We start from the raw sequence: 14,091 nt of genomic DNA, 5'->3' as shown, positions 1-14,091 counted from the left end.
ACCTCCAGCCTCGTCCAACCAGGTCTCCGTTATGCACGCCAGATCTGCCCGTTCATCCAAGATTAGATCTTGGATAAAAGTTGTTTTACCATTGACAGATCTGGCATTAGGGGTATAGTGTCCAAATTTCATGTCAATTCATCTAATGGTTTTTGAGTTATGTTAATCCCACAAATGAACATTACATTTTTATTTATATAGATATGTAAGTGTTCCAAAATCCAAAAAACTATGAGAAATATGAAACATTTCCCAAGCATTTCAGATAAGGGATACTTAACCTGCATTCGTATTTTATAGGATACCTCACAGTTGTATTTAAGTACAGATTCCCTTAGTTCTTTCATATAAAAATAAAGAAACAAAAAACAAAAAAAGACAGTTATATATTAAGAACAGCAAAACACTGGAAGGGACACACATTTCTCATACAGAAACTCAGTTAATGCTATTTTTAAAAAAGCTTTTACAAAATTCAAGATAAAAACAAAAGTTACTCACCTTCTTGCTCAAATTCTTTAGGTGGAATTATATTAGTGACAGATGCTGCCATGTGATGTAGTTTAGCAAAAGTTGGGAATTCAGCTTTCTCAACTTGTTGGGCAATGTGTTTTGGAGCAGACTCAGATATCTCTGGCAAATCTTTCATAAGATCACCACCTTCTATATCAGTCACACTGATAAACGTCCGTCCAGTCTAAACCATATTGAAAACAACTGTATTATGGTTAGTTAATATTATTACATTATTAAATTTGTCTACAAAGAAGTTACAGAACTGATTTTCAGAAGGTAATATAAATAAAGGCAGATGGGCATACATATTCTAGCTGACTCTCATTACTGACCAAATCAGATGTAATATCAGATGAGAACGGTAAAGGCTGCTCTGTTGTTTCAGTAGGAAATATGAGATTTAAGTACAGATCTGGTGGAAAAGAAGGGTATATAACTGCAAAAAGAGAAAGAAATGGTTAAAGTCAACACAGGCAAGGAAAACTTTGGAAAATTAGAAAACGTATTTGGAAACCATAATGATAGGTTGATAAGAATGCAGAAATGTTAAATATTTCTATGATCTGAACAGAATATTTTTTTCTGATCCAGTGGGTGCTCTGGGCACTTAATCTCTCTCATCTGCAAAGGAGAGATCCAGCATGTGTTAAACCTATCACAACCCAGGCAAGGTAAGACCTCATGAGACTTAGAATCTCAAGAATCTCTAGTTTCGCTATCAAAATAGAGAAAGGTAGCAATTCAAGTCTCTCTTTTTCCTCTATACAAATGTATTTATTTACTATATATTTACGTCATTTTTATCCTGCCCATTACAGCCTGAAGGAGACTCAGGGTGACGTACAGACCGGCAACAATTAGATGCCTTATAAATATACATATATAAGTTTAAACAATTAAATCACATCATAAATACATATAAAAACCATAAAAGCTATAAAAACTATAATCAGGTAGAATCACTCATGAGAAAATATACAGTCTCCTGTATGGTGGGCATTCCATCTCAACCTCCAGATGCCATCCCAGAATTTCAGGCACTCAGGGATGAGAATTCAGACTTGCCATGAACACCAGACTGGGAAGAAAGATATTCATCCTCCCATCTAGAAGCTAACTTAGCTTTGGCAGGGACAGCATCTGCCTCCACCAGAGAATGCTATAGAGCCAAATGGACCTGGATGCTGGTAACAATACTCAGAGGATTTTGAAGGGACAGAAGGCGCCATCTCTGCCAAATCCAAAAAATAAGACACAGTTGCAGAGGCTTGAGTAACAGGTGTTGGTATATTTTCATACGAAAGGGAGTCAAACATTGCAGCCTTGTTTTGACAGGTTTGAAGAATAAAAGCTCAATAATTAAAGAATCATAGAGTTGGAAGAGACTTCATAGGCCATTCAGTCGAACTCCCTGCCAAGAAAAAGGGAAATTGCATTCAATGCACCCCCGACAGATGGCCATCCAGTCTCCGTTTAAAGGTCTCCAAAGAAGGAGCCTCCTCTAATGAACAAGTGGGCCAATGCTGTGTGTTTCTCCAGGGCACAAAAGATACTTGAAGTCACCGTCCCTCTAAGGCAGTGGTTCTCAACCTGTGGGTCCCCAGATGTTTTGACCTTCAACTCCCAGAAATCCTAACAGCTGGGGAGAGCGCGGATGAGCTCCCTCTATCAGTTCCAGCTCCTCATGCGGGGACATGAGAGAAGCTTCCCACAAGCATGATAAACCATCAAAAGATCTGGGCGTCCCCTGGGCAACATCCTTGCAGACGGCCAATTCTCTCACATCAGAAGCGACTTGCAGTTTCTCAAGTCGCTCCTGACACGACAAAACAAAAACAAAGGTTGTGAAACCTCACAACCTCTGAGGATGCCTGCCATAGATGCAGGCGAAACATCAGGAAACAATGCTTTTGGAAAATGGCCATACAGCCTGAAAAACTTACAATCACCCAGTGATTCCGGCCATGAAAGCCTTTGACAATAAGCTGGTAAACTGGCTGGGATTTCTGGGAGTTGTAGGCCAAACACACCTGGTTGAGAACCACTGCTCTAAGAGATTTTGCTATCATGCAGCACATACTTCTTAAATGACAAGAATTCTGAAGAGTGATGCAAAGCCTACACTGCTCACAATATGCAAGTCCAATTGTTAGAGAAATTCATAAAAATAAAGTCAAATCAACTGAACACAGCAGAAAAAGCCAAGGTAAATCCAAAAAGTGAACTCAAAAGTCCAAGTCAAAAATCTTCTGTGAGAAAACCTAAAACCTTTCAGTGACAAATGAAAAAGAACTGAGTATTTAGACAGAAAGCACGGTGAACCGTCACATGGAGGGTGAGTGGGTCTACTGCTAAAAGCTTTTGTATTAGCTCTAGAGCAGTGGTTCTCAACCTGTGGGTTGCCAGATATTTTGGCTTTCAATTCCCAGAAATCCTAATTTACCAGAAATCAATTTACCAGAAATCCAGCTGGTAAACTGGCTGGGATTTCTGGGAGTTGTGGGCCAAAATATGTAGGCATCCACAGGATTGAGAATCACTGCACTAGAAGGTTCTGGATGATGCTCTACACAAGTGCAGTAAGCCCAACAGTGAGATTCAAAGAGACCAGGAAGAAGAGATCAAACTTTTCTAAATAAAGCAATATATTTTTAAAAATGAGTTATTTGTAGTGAGGATGCACACCTTTTGCAGATGGAGTAACCTGATCCTTTCTAGGTTCAAAATCAACTTCTTCTGAAACAATTTGCTTTTCTTCACATGTTTGAAGACCTTGATTGAGTTGAAAAATAATAAAAATCAAGATGTATCAGAAGAGGGGCAAAGCGATTCTGTTCTATATTAATTATATGAAAGAATACTAACATCAAATTAATACAATTATCACAGAATGGTTGCAAACACACCTGTTACAGATGTAGAAACCGAAGCAAAGGTGATTGGTTGATTTTTACCAGATTCATCAATCATTTCGTTTAAATCAGTTTGTATATTTTGGTGTGATTTAAGAACTGGATTGGTAAGAAAAATAAAAATTGAATCAACACATATTCTGCATGAAATCAATACAATCTTCTCTTCTATTGTCGAATTACTATTACTCTTAAATTATCTTGATTGTCACTAATTCTAGAACATTTAGGTTATATAACAAGGTTTCAGAGAATTGGTTAGTTGATAAAGACATATCATTTTGTTCTTGGAAGGTAACGACAGTAAGTTACCGTATTTTCTGGTGTATAAGACATTTTTTTTAACCCAAGAAATTCTTCTCAAAAGTCAGGGGTGGTCTTATATGCGGGAGTCGTCATATACACGGGAGTAGTCTTATATATGGGAATCGTCTTATACGCTGAGTCGTCTTATAGAGCAGGTGCTGAAACTTCCAATCCGGATTGGAGAATCTGTGGTTGCTGCATATGGTGGGGGTAGCTCAAAACTGGCAGTGGCCGCGTCCCTGCAGTATGCAGCGACTGTATGAAAGCAAGTATGGTAGAAGAAAATCTATTCATCAGGATTTGTGGACAATGGTGAGGTGAAGGCGCGCCTCACTGGGAAGGTGTAAGTGAAGGGCAGAGCAAGCTGCAGGCATCCGGGGCGCCCGGGGTATGGAAAATAGAGAGTGGCTCTGGGCCCAGTAAAACACACCTCTTTTATCTTTCTGGCCCACCCTTGTATCCTATTGCTGTACCTCCTCCTCTGCCTCTCAGATCTCGCTCCTGAAGACTGCAGTGAAGCGGTGCAGGTACGCAGGTGCGAGATCTGAGAGGCAGAGAAGAAAGTACAGTAATAGGAAAATTACCATATTAAAATCAAATCTGATGCTTTTTAAATTTTTATTTGGTGTGCGTTGGAAGAGGGGTAGTCTTACACAGCAAGTATATCCCAAACTCTATATTTTAACTGGAAAAGTTAGGTGTCGTCTTATACGCCCAGTCGTCTTATATGCCTGAAAATACGGTACTTATTCTGAAGGAATGCATTTAATTTTAAAAGCCTCGAAAAATAGCAATGTTAAATGCAATTATTTTACCAGTATCTGTATTTGTGCTAGTCTCTTGTAGATCTGTGGCCTTTTTTCCTACAGAAGCCAGGTAATGCAGTCCTGCTGAAGAAATAGCCATCTTTGGGTCTAAAAGAGAGGATGTAATATCCACATCAAAAGAAAGCAAACAACCCCAACAGCTGTTGGTAACAACTTGCCTTAATTGCATATAAAATTGAAGAAGTATAATGCATTTAAAAAAAAACAAAGAAAACTGGATTGCTTCCTCTCACTTGAGCCTGCCTAACTCCTACACGTGTCAGCTGAAGCATGCCTTTAAATCTCCTTCCGATTTAGGTAGATGGTGACTGGCCATCTTATCAGTTGTTGCACTGTTCCACACACTGAATACCTTTATAGAGCTCCACACAACAACCCCCTTCCACTCCTACCAAATGCCCCTTGGAACAATGTTATATAATGTTCTGGAAGACTCTGAGAGTTGCTATGGAAGATGCTGCCAAGAGTTCTATAGCTATCTATAGCAGCAAAAGAAAAAGAAAAACCAGAGAAGTAAGTAAGTTAAATAGCATTGGGAATCAGACAGAAAAAGGAGGGGACCCAAAGGGACACAGGAGGACATACTGTAGCCCTCCCAAGATCATATTTGTTGCTATCTGAGGACCTTCCATGTTTTGTTATTTGTTTCCAAATGCTTTCAAAATCCCACATTTTTGGCCCTCTTGAACCATTTTGACTCAGAAAGGACATTTAAAAACCTCACCTCACCTCACTACCTCTGAGGATGCTTGCCATAGATGCAGGCGAAACGTCAGGAGAAATGCCTCTAGAACATGGCTCTATAGCCCGAAAAAACCCACAAGAACCTAGTGATTCCAGCCATGAAAGCCTTCGACAAGACATTTAAAAAACTGGAAGTATACTGGAAGTGAATGGCAGTTACTTCTTGTTTGAAAAAGAGGCCAAAAATGGATCTGAAATGGCACAGGGTACCCTAAAATGTAGCAAAATGCCCCCACAGTTGCCCAGTTGCATTTCAGTGCCAAATTTGGAGAGTTTTGCTGTGAAGTTTGTTCGGCAAGGTGTGCAGCTCCCTAAGCCCCTCAGCTCTTTCAAAGTCAAGCCAGTCATTTCAAGGATACCATCCATCCATCTTCCCCTTGGTCGTCCCCTCTTCCTTTTTCCTTCCATTTTCCCCAGCATCATTATCTTCTCCAAGCTTTCCTGTCTTCTCATTATGTGGCCAAACTGCTTCATCTTTCCCTCTAATATCCTTCTCTCCAATGAGCAGCCGGGCTTTATTTCCTGGAGTAAGGACTGGTTTGATCTTCTTGTAGTCCAAGGTACTCTCCGAATTTTCCTCCAGCATCACAGTTCAAAAGTGTCTATCTTCCTTCGCTCAGCCTTCCTTATGGTCCAGCTCTCGCATCCATATATTACTATGGGGAATACCATGCTTTAACTGTTCAGATCTCCATTGCCAGAGTGATGTCTCTACTCTTCACTATCGAGATTGATCATTGCTCTCCTCCCAAGAAGTAAATGTCTTCTGATTTCCTGGCTGCAATCTGTATCTGCAGTAATCTTCGCTCCTAGAAATACAAAGTCTGTCACTGACTCCACGTTTTCTCCCTTTATTTGTCAGTTATCAATCAGTCTGGTTGCCATAATCTTGGTTTTTTTTATGTTTAACTGCAATCCAGCTTTTGCATTTTCTTCTTTCACCTTGGTTAGAAGTTTCCTCAGCTCCTCCTTGCTTACGGTCATCAAGCGGTATCATCTGCATATCTAAGGTTGTTAATGTTTCATCCAACAATTTTAACTCCAGCCTTGGATTCATCAAGCCCCACTTTAAATAATACTATATACTATTGCATTAAAGATTGCCAAGGACTGGACAGATACTAAACAAGCCTGTGATTTTCCAACATAGTTTTGCTGAAAATACTCACTCAATAAAGTGTCTCCATCCTTGAGATCATAGCTGAATTCTGCTCGGTTATCCTAAAATTTTAAAAAACTATGTTTGAACATGATTCACCTACTGCTTGCACACTTTAAAATATGACTAATATATTTCCATATGCAAAGATACCATAAATTAGTGTGCTTCTTCTTTCAGTAATATAATGTCTGGTTAGAAGGTACTTTCTGATAAATCATATAATTGAATTTAATACGTTTCTGTGCTTCATTTTTAAATGCAAGTCCCTGAATTTCCCAAATGGTCTCAATGTGCAAAAAGGACAATTCCTCAGGCACTGAAGAATTGATTAATACATATAAATGGAATTATGTCAAGTGGGAAAATTTACATCCTAATATGTCACTGCATGTCTTGTTTTTGACTTGTGTCTTGCTGGCAATGTATTTAAAACATTACATAGGAATGCTATTTACATCTTTAAAGTGCTACTCAGAAAGCACTTGAAGAGAAGGGAAGCTCAAATCAGTTCTGTTACATCTGTTGCATTTTGAACAAGAAATCATATATGTCAGCAAACTGCTTAGTTCAAAAAATTAAGTAAGTGCATTAGGATTATTTTGGGACTGAGTACACATGTGTTGGCCTGTCTTTATGAATTCTATCTCTCCTGTTCCTTGGATAAATTTCACTTCAACAATTCAATTGGCTGTGAAAACAGCCCTGTTTTGAAGTACATTACAAAAAATTCCCTATTATAGTGGAAAAGAAGCCCCTGGTATACCCAAACACTGATCAGAGGTGACAAAAGGGATCCTCTGTAGTTATCAGATATTTTCTTTTGTTATTTTTTACTGGGTACATGAGGAATTCATTGTTCTACTGTTAGCTGTTGCTTGCAAGAGCCAGCTGAGTCGCAGCCCAGAACTTAGACCCTGTAGAACTGTATTATATGGTAGCTTAGACTCATATAATGCAGCTCAATGCAATTAAGCTGCATTATGAAACTGCATTATATAGAAGTGGAGATGGAGTCTTAGCAAAATTTCTGAAAACACACAGATGGCTCCTTTGACACCAGCTGAAAATTAAAAACTCTCAACAAACTTATATCGATCCTGAACCCTGATGCTATTAGGATAGGAAAACAAAATACAACAAGCTGGAAGAAAAACCTATACAGGTAGTCCCCAAGTTACAAACAAGATCAGTTCAGTAGGTTTGTTCTTAAGTTGAATTTGTATGCAAGTTGGAACAGTTAAGTGTAACTCCAACCGCACACACACACAAATATTTTAGCTTTGGATAGCAAAGGGAAGGGTGAACACCCTGTGGTATTTGTTTTGCTGTCTGTGCCCCTGTTCAGAAGCTTTCACCTCACTTTCTGTCCTTTGATCATTTGATTTTGAAAAAAATGGCTTGTTGTGAAATAAGGACTGGTGGTTAACCTTCAGTGGTGACACCTTTTCCCCATGGTAACTCTTTCAGATGTGAATTTTCCTTCCAAGGGGTAGATTTCTCTCACTTCCTGTTGTCTCACCTCTATTCTGAACTATGAGTCATTTTTAAGTCAGAAGTTTGTAACTCGGGAACTGCCTGTCATAGGAGGTGTGCCAATGAAGGCATCATGGCAACTAGCATCATTATCCAGTTTGCATATGGCTCATTGCTTGGGATCCCAGCTCATTCTAAGAGTTTCACATTCCTGGGCTAAACTGGATCATGGAAAGGAATTTGTGAGTCTAGGTGTTTTTAATTTCTGAAGTATATTTGTAATTTTAAAAGAAAATAAGGAATTAATATTTCTGTATCACCATACCTTTGTTTGCTCTGTAGTATCAGCTAAACCAGCAGAATCATCTTGTTGAAAAGTTACAGATTTTTTCTCCCTTTCTTCCTTCTCCTTGCTCTGTTTCTTCACACGCCTCTTCTGCCTACCATTGTTAAGTTTATAATTATATTTACAGAGAGCCTTTTTCTCTAGTCTGGAACTCAATGCAACTTATAAAAGTTAACAAAGATAAGGATAAAAATAATGTACATCACAAAACGTTTTTTAAAATTAAAATTACAACAGCAAAACAACAGAGAGGAAACAATCTGGGACGTCTAATCACCTCTCAACAACAGATTGCCCCAGGCACTGCCAGGCCATCAAATGCTAATCAAGGTGGTCAGTTGAAACATTCACACCTAGCTCCAACAGACAAGAGTTCTTTGTCCCACCCTGGTCATTCTGCAGATATATAAACCCATTTTCCTAGTTCCAACAGACCTCACCACCTCTGAGGATGCTTGCCATAGATGCAGGCGAAACGTCAGGAGAGAATGCCTCTAGAACATGGCCATATAGCCCAAAAAAAACCTACAACAACCCAGTGATTCCGGCCATGAAAGCCTTTGACAATACATTAAATTTGCACAGAAAACAATTATTTTCCCCTCCAAACATTGTAAATCAGCTTTGATGAAATTGCTTAAAATACTTCTTGTTGCAGTTAAAATGCTGGGAGAGGTCATCCGGAGTTTTGGAGTGCGGCGTCACATATATGCAGATGACGCCCAGCTCTACTACTCCTTTCCACCTAAAGTCAAGGAATTTGTCCTGACCCTAAACCAGTGTCTGTCATCAGTAATGGATTGGATGAAGGCAAACAAACTGAAACTTAATTCAGACAAGATAGAAGTGCTCCTGATTAATTAGAAGATAGATCAGGGAACAGGAATTCAACCTGTGTTGGATGGGGTCACACTCTCCCTGAAGACACAGGTCCACAGTTTGAGGGTCCTCCTGGACTCGGTACTGAACCCGGAGGCCCAGGTGTGAGCAGTGGCCAGAAGGGCCTTTGCAAAATTAAAATTTGTGTGCCAACTGTGCCCGGTGTTTGAGAAGCCTGCTCTGGCCACAGTGGTACACATCTTAGTTACATCCCGTCTGTCTTACTGTGATGTGCTCTATGTGGGGCTGCCTCTGAAGAGTGCTTGGAAGCTTCAGCTGGTCAAAAGAGCTGTAGCAAAGTTGCTAACTGAAGCTGACTGAAGGTAATGGACAACCCGTTACAGCAACCCCACTGGCTGTTTTCTTCTTTTTCTTTGTTGCTTGATTTTCAGATAATCTACTGAATTGAGCATATCTTAATAAAGGTCAGATTATTGGTATGTGTGATCAAATGATGGTAGGGGATCCCTGCTTTTTCTTACCTTTTTTTATTCTTCTCTTGTCTTGCTTCATCCGCTGGAATGTCAGCCTTCAGTAACTGAATCTTTTCAGGCTGATCTTTACCCTTAGTGTCAAAGATAGGGTCATCTTGGCGACTTTGCTCAAATGGAATGAGATTTTGAAGGGGGATGAGTCTTGGTGTTGGATACTGTTTGGGAAAGAAAACAGAACGTGTTTATGTGAAGAATGCATTTCTTTCTAATTCAACAGTGACAGAATAAATCATGTCACTCTTATCTGAAAATATTCAAATTCCTTTAATGTAAACAGGAAAAATATCAAGCAAGAGAAATAGTAATACTTAGAAAGGTACACTTCCATCTCATGCAAATTTATTTATTTATTTGCCATATTTATACCCCGCCCTTCTCACCCCTTAGGGGACCCAGAGCGGCTTATACATGTAGGCAGCAATTCAATGTCACATGAACATACATCAAACAGAATAAAACATACACATTAAAACAATCACTAAAAACATATCAAACATTAAAGACACTTATTTAAAAACATGCCATCAAATATCGTTTAGAGTAACTGAAACATCTACATGTTTTAGAGTAATTGATAAATCATCCCAGTAAAAATCTTAAGCACCTTCATTATATCCATTACCTTTAGGAGTGGAGGACAATTAGGATGAAGCAATGGTAATCCTGTCCGCCAAAGAGGATCTCTGGAATCTATGTGCTTTTCTGTAATTTGAACAGGTATTGAAGTTTTAGGATAATTGGATTGTGTACAGGACTTCAGATATAGCAAGGGAATTTGAGCAGAATTTTCATAAATCGTATGAAAGGGAATTTCATCATCAGCCATTGGTTTTTCTGCTCTTAGTCGTACATGGAAGTACTGTGAATGTGACGTATTTTCCTTTCTTTCATCTTTATCCCAATGACGGTGCCTAGAGGTGTCCTTACTCGTTGGTTCTGCCCAATTGTTGTTCTGCTCCTGTGCTTGCCTTATACCTTCCAGATCATAATTGTTCAAGTTTAGGTGTGCTGTTAAGCCATTCTTGTGTTCTGGTGCCAGTAACCCCTGAGGATTTTTCACAAAAGGAGGAGGTGGATCCAAGTGTTGGCTTTGTTGCAGCCATGGGCCAAGGAATACTTTAGGGGGTTTTCTCAAGCAGGAGTTGAATGGCTGAAATTCATAGTTTGGTTTAAGTTTAAGCAAAGGAAACTCATCTGTACTATTTATAGGTTTTGCCATTGGGATAAGCTTAGGCTTCTTCTCAGCACTTAGTGAAACAGACAGAAGAGGTAAGGGTTGAGCTGGAACCTGAGGAAGCCAGCTCTGAAATGGCGGGATTAGCTTTCTCCCACTGGACTGACTCTCCGGTAAATGTGAAGAATCACCGATGTTTAGAGGACTCTAAACAAGAAAAAATACAATTATTTATGAACAGAAATTAAAAAACAACTTAATATGTTAGCCACATTTTGAAGACAATATATGATTTATAACTTTTTATTCCAAAAAAAAAAAAGACCTGTATCTAACTTACTGGAATAGTTCCATTAGGATTTTGATTAGACAAATTGGTTTGCCCCTGAAGACCAGTGTTTTCTACATTAACATTCCGACTGTTTTCTAGAGTTGGCATTTCTGTTTTTGGAAATCGATCTGTCGGATGTTTATGGACAGAACTTTCTGTATCAGTCCCTCCAGCATTCAAAGCCTGGTTTCTTCCCAGCTGAAAAGGCTGCGTCTGATGCATCTGCTGTGATAGATTTGGCAGGCTGGCAAAGGATGACCCCACTACTTGCATGAGGCTCATAAAATTGATTTGTTGCAACTACAACATGAACAGAAAGAATGGAAATTAGGATTTGTTAAATGTAAAATTCCACGAATACAGTTTGTAATCCTGTGACTATTGTATTTAAGAAAGGCATCTGAAATATTACTTTGCTTCAGTAATCATCATATTATTCTTACTCTAACTCTAAAATACTCTTGCATCTCAACAGGAGTTCACCTTGCTCACTGCACTCACCAAGAAACCAAATGTGTAATAAAACACATTAAACACAATAAAATGCCTCTAGAACACGGCCATATAGCCCGAAAAAACCCACAAGAACTGTGTAATAAAACAGTTTACTGACAAACATATATAAAAAGGGCCAAAGGCACCTTAAGCAAATAGTAGAGTATAAACCCAAGAGTTAATAAAGGAAGCAAGTCCCAAAGGCAATAGGTAAATCTAGAAAACAATTGTTAAAACATATACATTAATCCAGGAAACATGGAGCAGAACTTGAGCCTGAATCCAAAGGTAAATCCATAAAACATGGAGCAAAACTTGACCATGAATCTTGGGTCTTGAACTAAGGCATGAACCAGGAATGAGACAGAAGTTCCACACTCCAGTAGCGACGTTGCTTGATCTAAAATCCTTACAACTCTCCCTAATTTAAGGACTACAAAACATGTACTTTGACACTGAAAGGCTTGCTTCTGCCTCTCTTTCTCATGGGTTTTCTTGCACCTGAATCTCTGTCTTCTCAGAAGCAACCTGGTATCTCTGTCTAAGCCAGCTGCTTTCTCAGATGAGCTAATGTTATCCTCCCCTCTCTGCCTGTTGGCTTCCAAAACAGTTTCACTCTCACACTCTGTCTCAGCAACAGCATCTTGCTCCAAAATCCTCTCCGTCCCCTCAGTTGGAGAACCATCCTGCTCCAAAAACCCCTCTGTTTCCCCCTCTGTTTGCTCACCAAGAAAACCCTCAGGCCCTGAACCCCCAAACCCCTCATCTTTATCTGGCTGAACCACAACAAATACTTATTTTTCAAATGGCACAAAATTGTCCAATTAAGAGTAAAACCAGCTGCCAAATATGACCAAGGATTCAGAGTATGACTGGAATAGAGCAAATGGTCAAATAATTTTGCAGCAGCTGAAACGTTTCCTGGTTCAGTGGACCTTGTGATGACCAGAGTAATGCGAAAGGCTCCCTAGATATTCTAACAACTTGACTGGACTGATTCAACTACCCAGTGTAAGAATTTGGTTGCCCTCCTTATCAGCCAGATCAGATTAGACTCTCCTTGCTGCTGATGCCTGATCCAGCTCTAATATTCTGTGTACATGCTGCTAATCTAATGATTGTAATTGCCTGAGCTCTCTTCAGAAGTAAAGATAAGTAAACTGAGGCTCTCATCCTTTTCACATATTGTGAGATAATACGACTAACAGGAAAAAACAATAATTCTCGTAGCAAGTAAAGAGAAAAATGGCAATACAGGCGTGTTGATTCTATCAAGGATCATCAAATGACTATTATTTTTATGTAGGATAATAACTACAACAAAAAAAAACACATTTATCCTCATTGCTTCAACATTTCAAGAAATTTTACATCTCTAACAGGGATATGTAAACAATTATTCTGTATCTGCCCTGTAACCATATGTAAGCTACTCTGAGAATTATGCTGTAATTATAAATAATAAATGAATTAATACATTCCTTTATTCAATACAGCAGTTAGCAATAGATTCTATTTGCTACAGGTGGTCCAGAGATCCCAATTCCAGTGAACTATTCCATCAGACTCTCCAGCCCTTTTACTTGTATTTTATATGTTCAGAATGTGGCATTTTTACCTGAACCAGTTTAAACATTTCATCTTGGAGCATTTGCCGAACAGCTTCTGAAGTGCTCAGCGGCTGTACTGTTGGTTCTCTTGCAGAGGCAGCTTCTTTTCTCTCTTGGCCAACCGGTTCATTTGAATGAATACTTGATACAGCAGTAAAGGAAGGGTCGTCATCAGAAAGAGTGGTCTCTGTACTGCAGTGAGAAAATGGAAAACTGTTTTGTGATTGTGTCATAAACTTCTAAAGGTTCCAATCACTCCCCCTAAATACACAAGATGTGATACTGAAGCACACTTCAGGTTTTCTATCACTGGAGACAATAGCTATTTGATCAATGCCAAATCATCTGCGGGGCCAGGAAGATCTGGTCAACTACTGTTTTTCTGGCTATTGAAACATGGAACTTAGATAACAGACTGTTAGCATTCATTAGTTCCATTAAGGCAAAGGTAAAGGTTTTCCCCTGACATTAAGTCCAGTCGTGTCCGACTCCGTGTGGTGCTCATCTCCATTTCTAAGCCTAAGAGCTGGCATTGTCTGTAGACACCTCTAAGGTCATGTGGCCAGCATGACTACATGGAGTGCCGTTACCTTCCTGCCGGAGCGGTACCTATTGATCTACTCACAGTTGCATGTTTTCGAACTGCTAGGTTGGCAGATGCTGGGGCTGACAGCGGAAGCTCACGCAACTCCCCAGAATCAAACCTGCGTCCTTTCGGTCAACAATGTCAGCAGCTCAGCGCTTTAACCCATTACACCACCGGGGGCTCCCTAGTTACATTTAGTAGTTTGTAAATATAACCACTACAGTATATAACTGGGA

General features: G+C 39.4%; 1 protein-coding gene across 3 annotated transcripts in view; it reads right to left on the bottom strand.

The window, feature by feature from the left end:
* Positions 1-14,091, bottom strand: part of CPLANE1 (ciliogenesis and planar polarity effector complex subunit 1) — a 77,702-nt gene that overhangs the window by 18,322 nt on the left and 45,289 nt on the right. For 2 of the 3 annotated variants that reach the window (XM_067464635.1, XM_067464636.1), the window contains exons 32-42: positions 13,278-13,461; positions 11,174-11,464; positions 10,282-11,040; positions 9,648-9,814; positions 8,266-8,380; positions 6,475-6,526; positions 4,550-4,648; positions 3,423-3,527; positions 3,202-3,288; positions 849-952; positions 502-697 (exon numbers count right to left, since the gene is read on the bottom strand). In XM_067464635.1, coding sequence (XP_067320736.1) covers positions 502-697; positions 849-952; positions 3,202-3,288; positions 3,423-3,527; positions 4,550-4,648; positions 6,475-6,526; positions 8,266-8,380; positions 9,648-9,814; positions 10,282-11,040; positions 11,174-11,464; positions 13,278-13,461 — 2,159 coding nt within the window. Of the gene's footprint in view, positions 1-501; positions 698-848; positions 953-1,679; positions 1,928-3,201; positions 3,289-3,422; positions 3,528-4,549; positions 4,649-6,474; positions 6,527-8,265; positions 8,381-9,647; positions 9,815-10,281; positions 11,041-11,173; positions 11,465-13,277; positions 13,462-14,091 lie in introns of those variants that run through there. The other variant, XM_067464637.1, reaches the window with a different exon arrangement.

Source organism: Anolis sagrei, chromosome 2 (assembly GCF_037176765.1).
Source record: "Anolis sagrei isolate rAnoSag1 chromosome 2, rAnoSag1.mat, whole genome shotgun sequence".
In the NCBI taxonomy this organism is placed as follows: domain Eukaryota; kingdom Metazoa; phylum Chordata; class Lepidosauria; order Squamata; family Dactyloidae; genus Anolis; species Anolis sagrei.
Note: the sequence above shows the minus strand (reverse complement) of the source record. Positions and strands in the feature narration are given on the sequence as shown.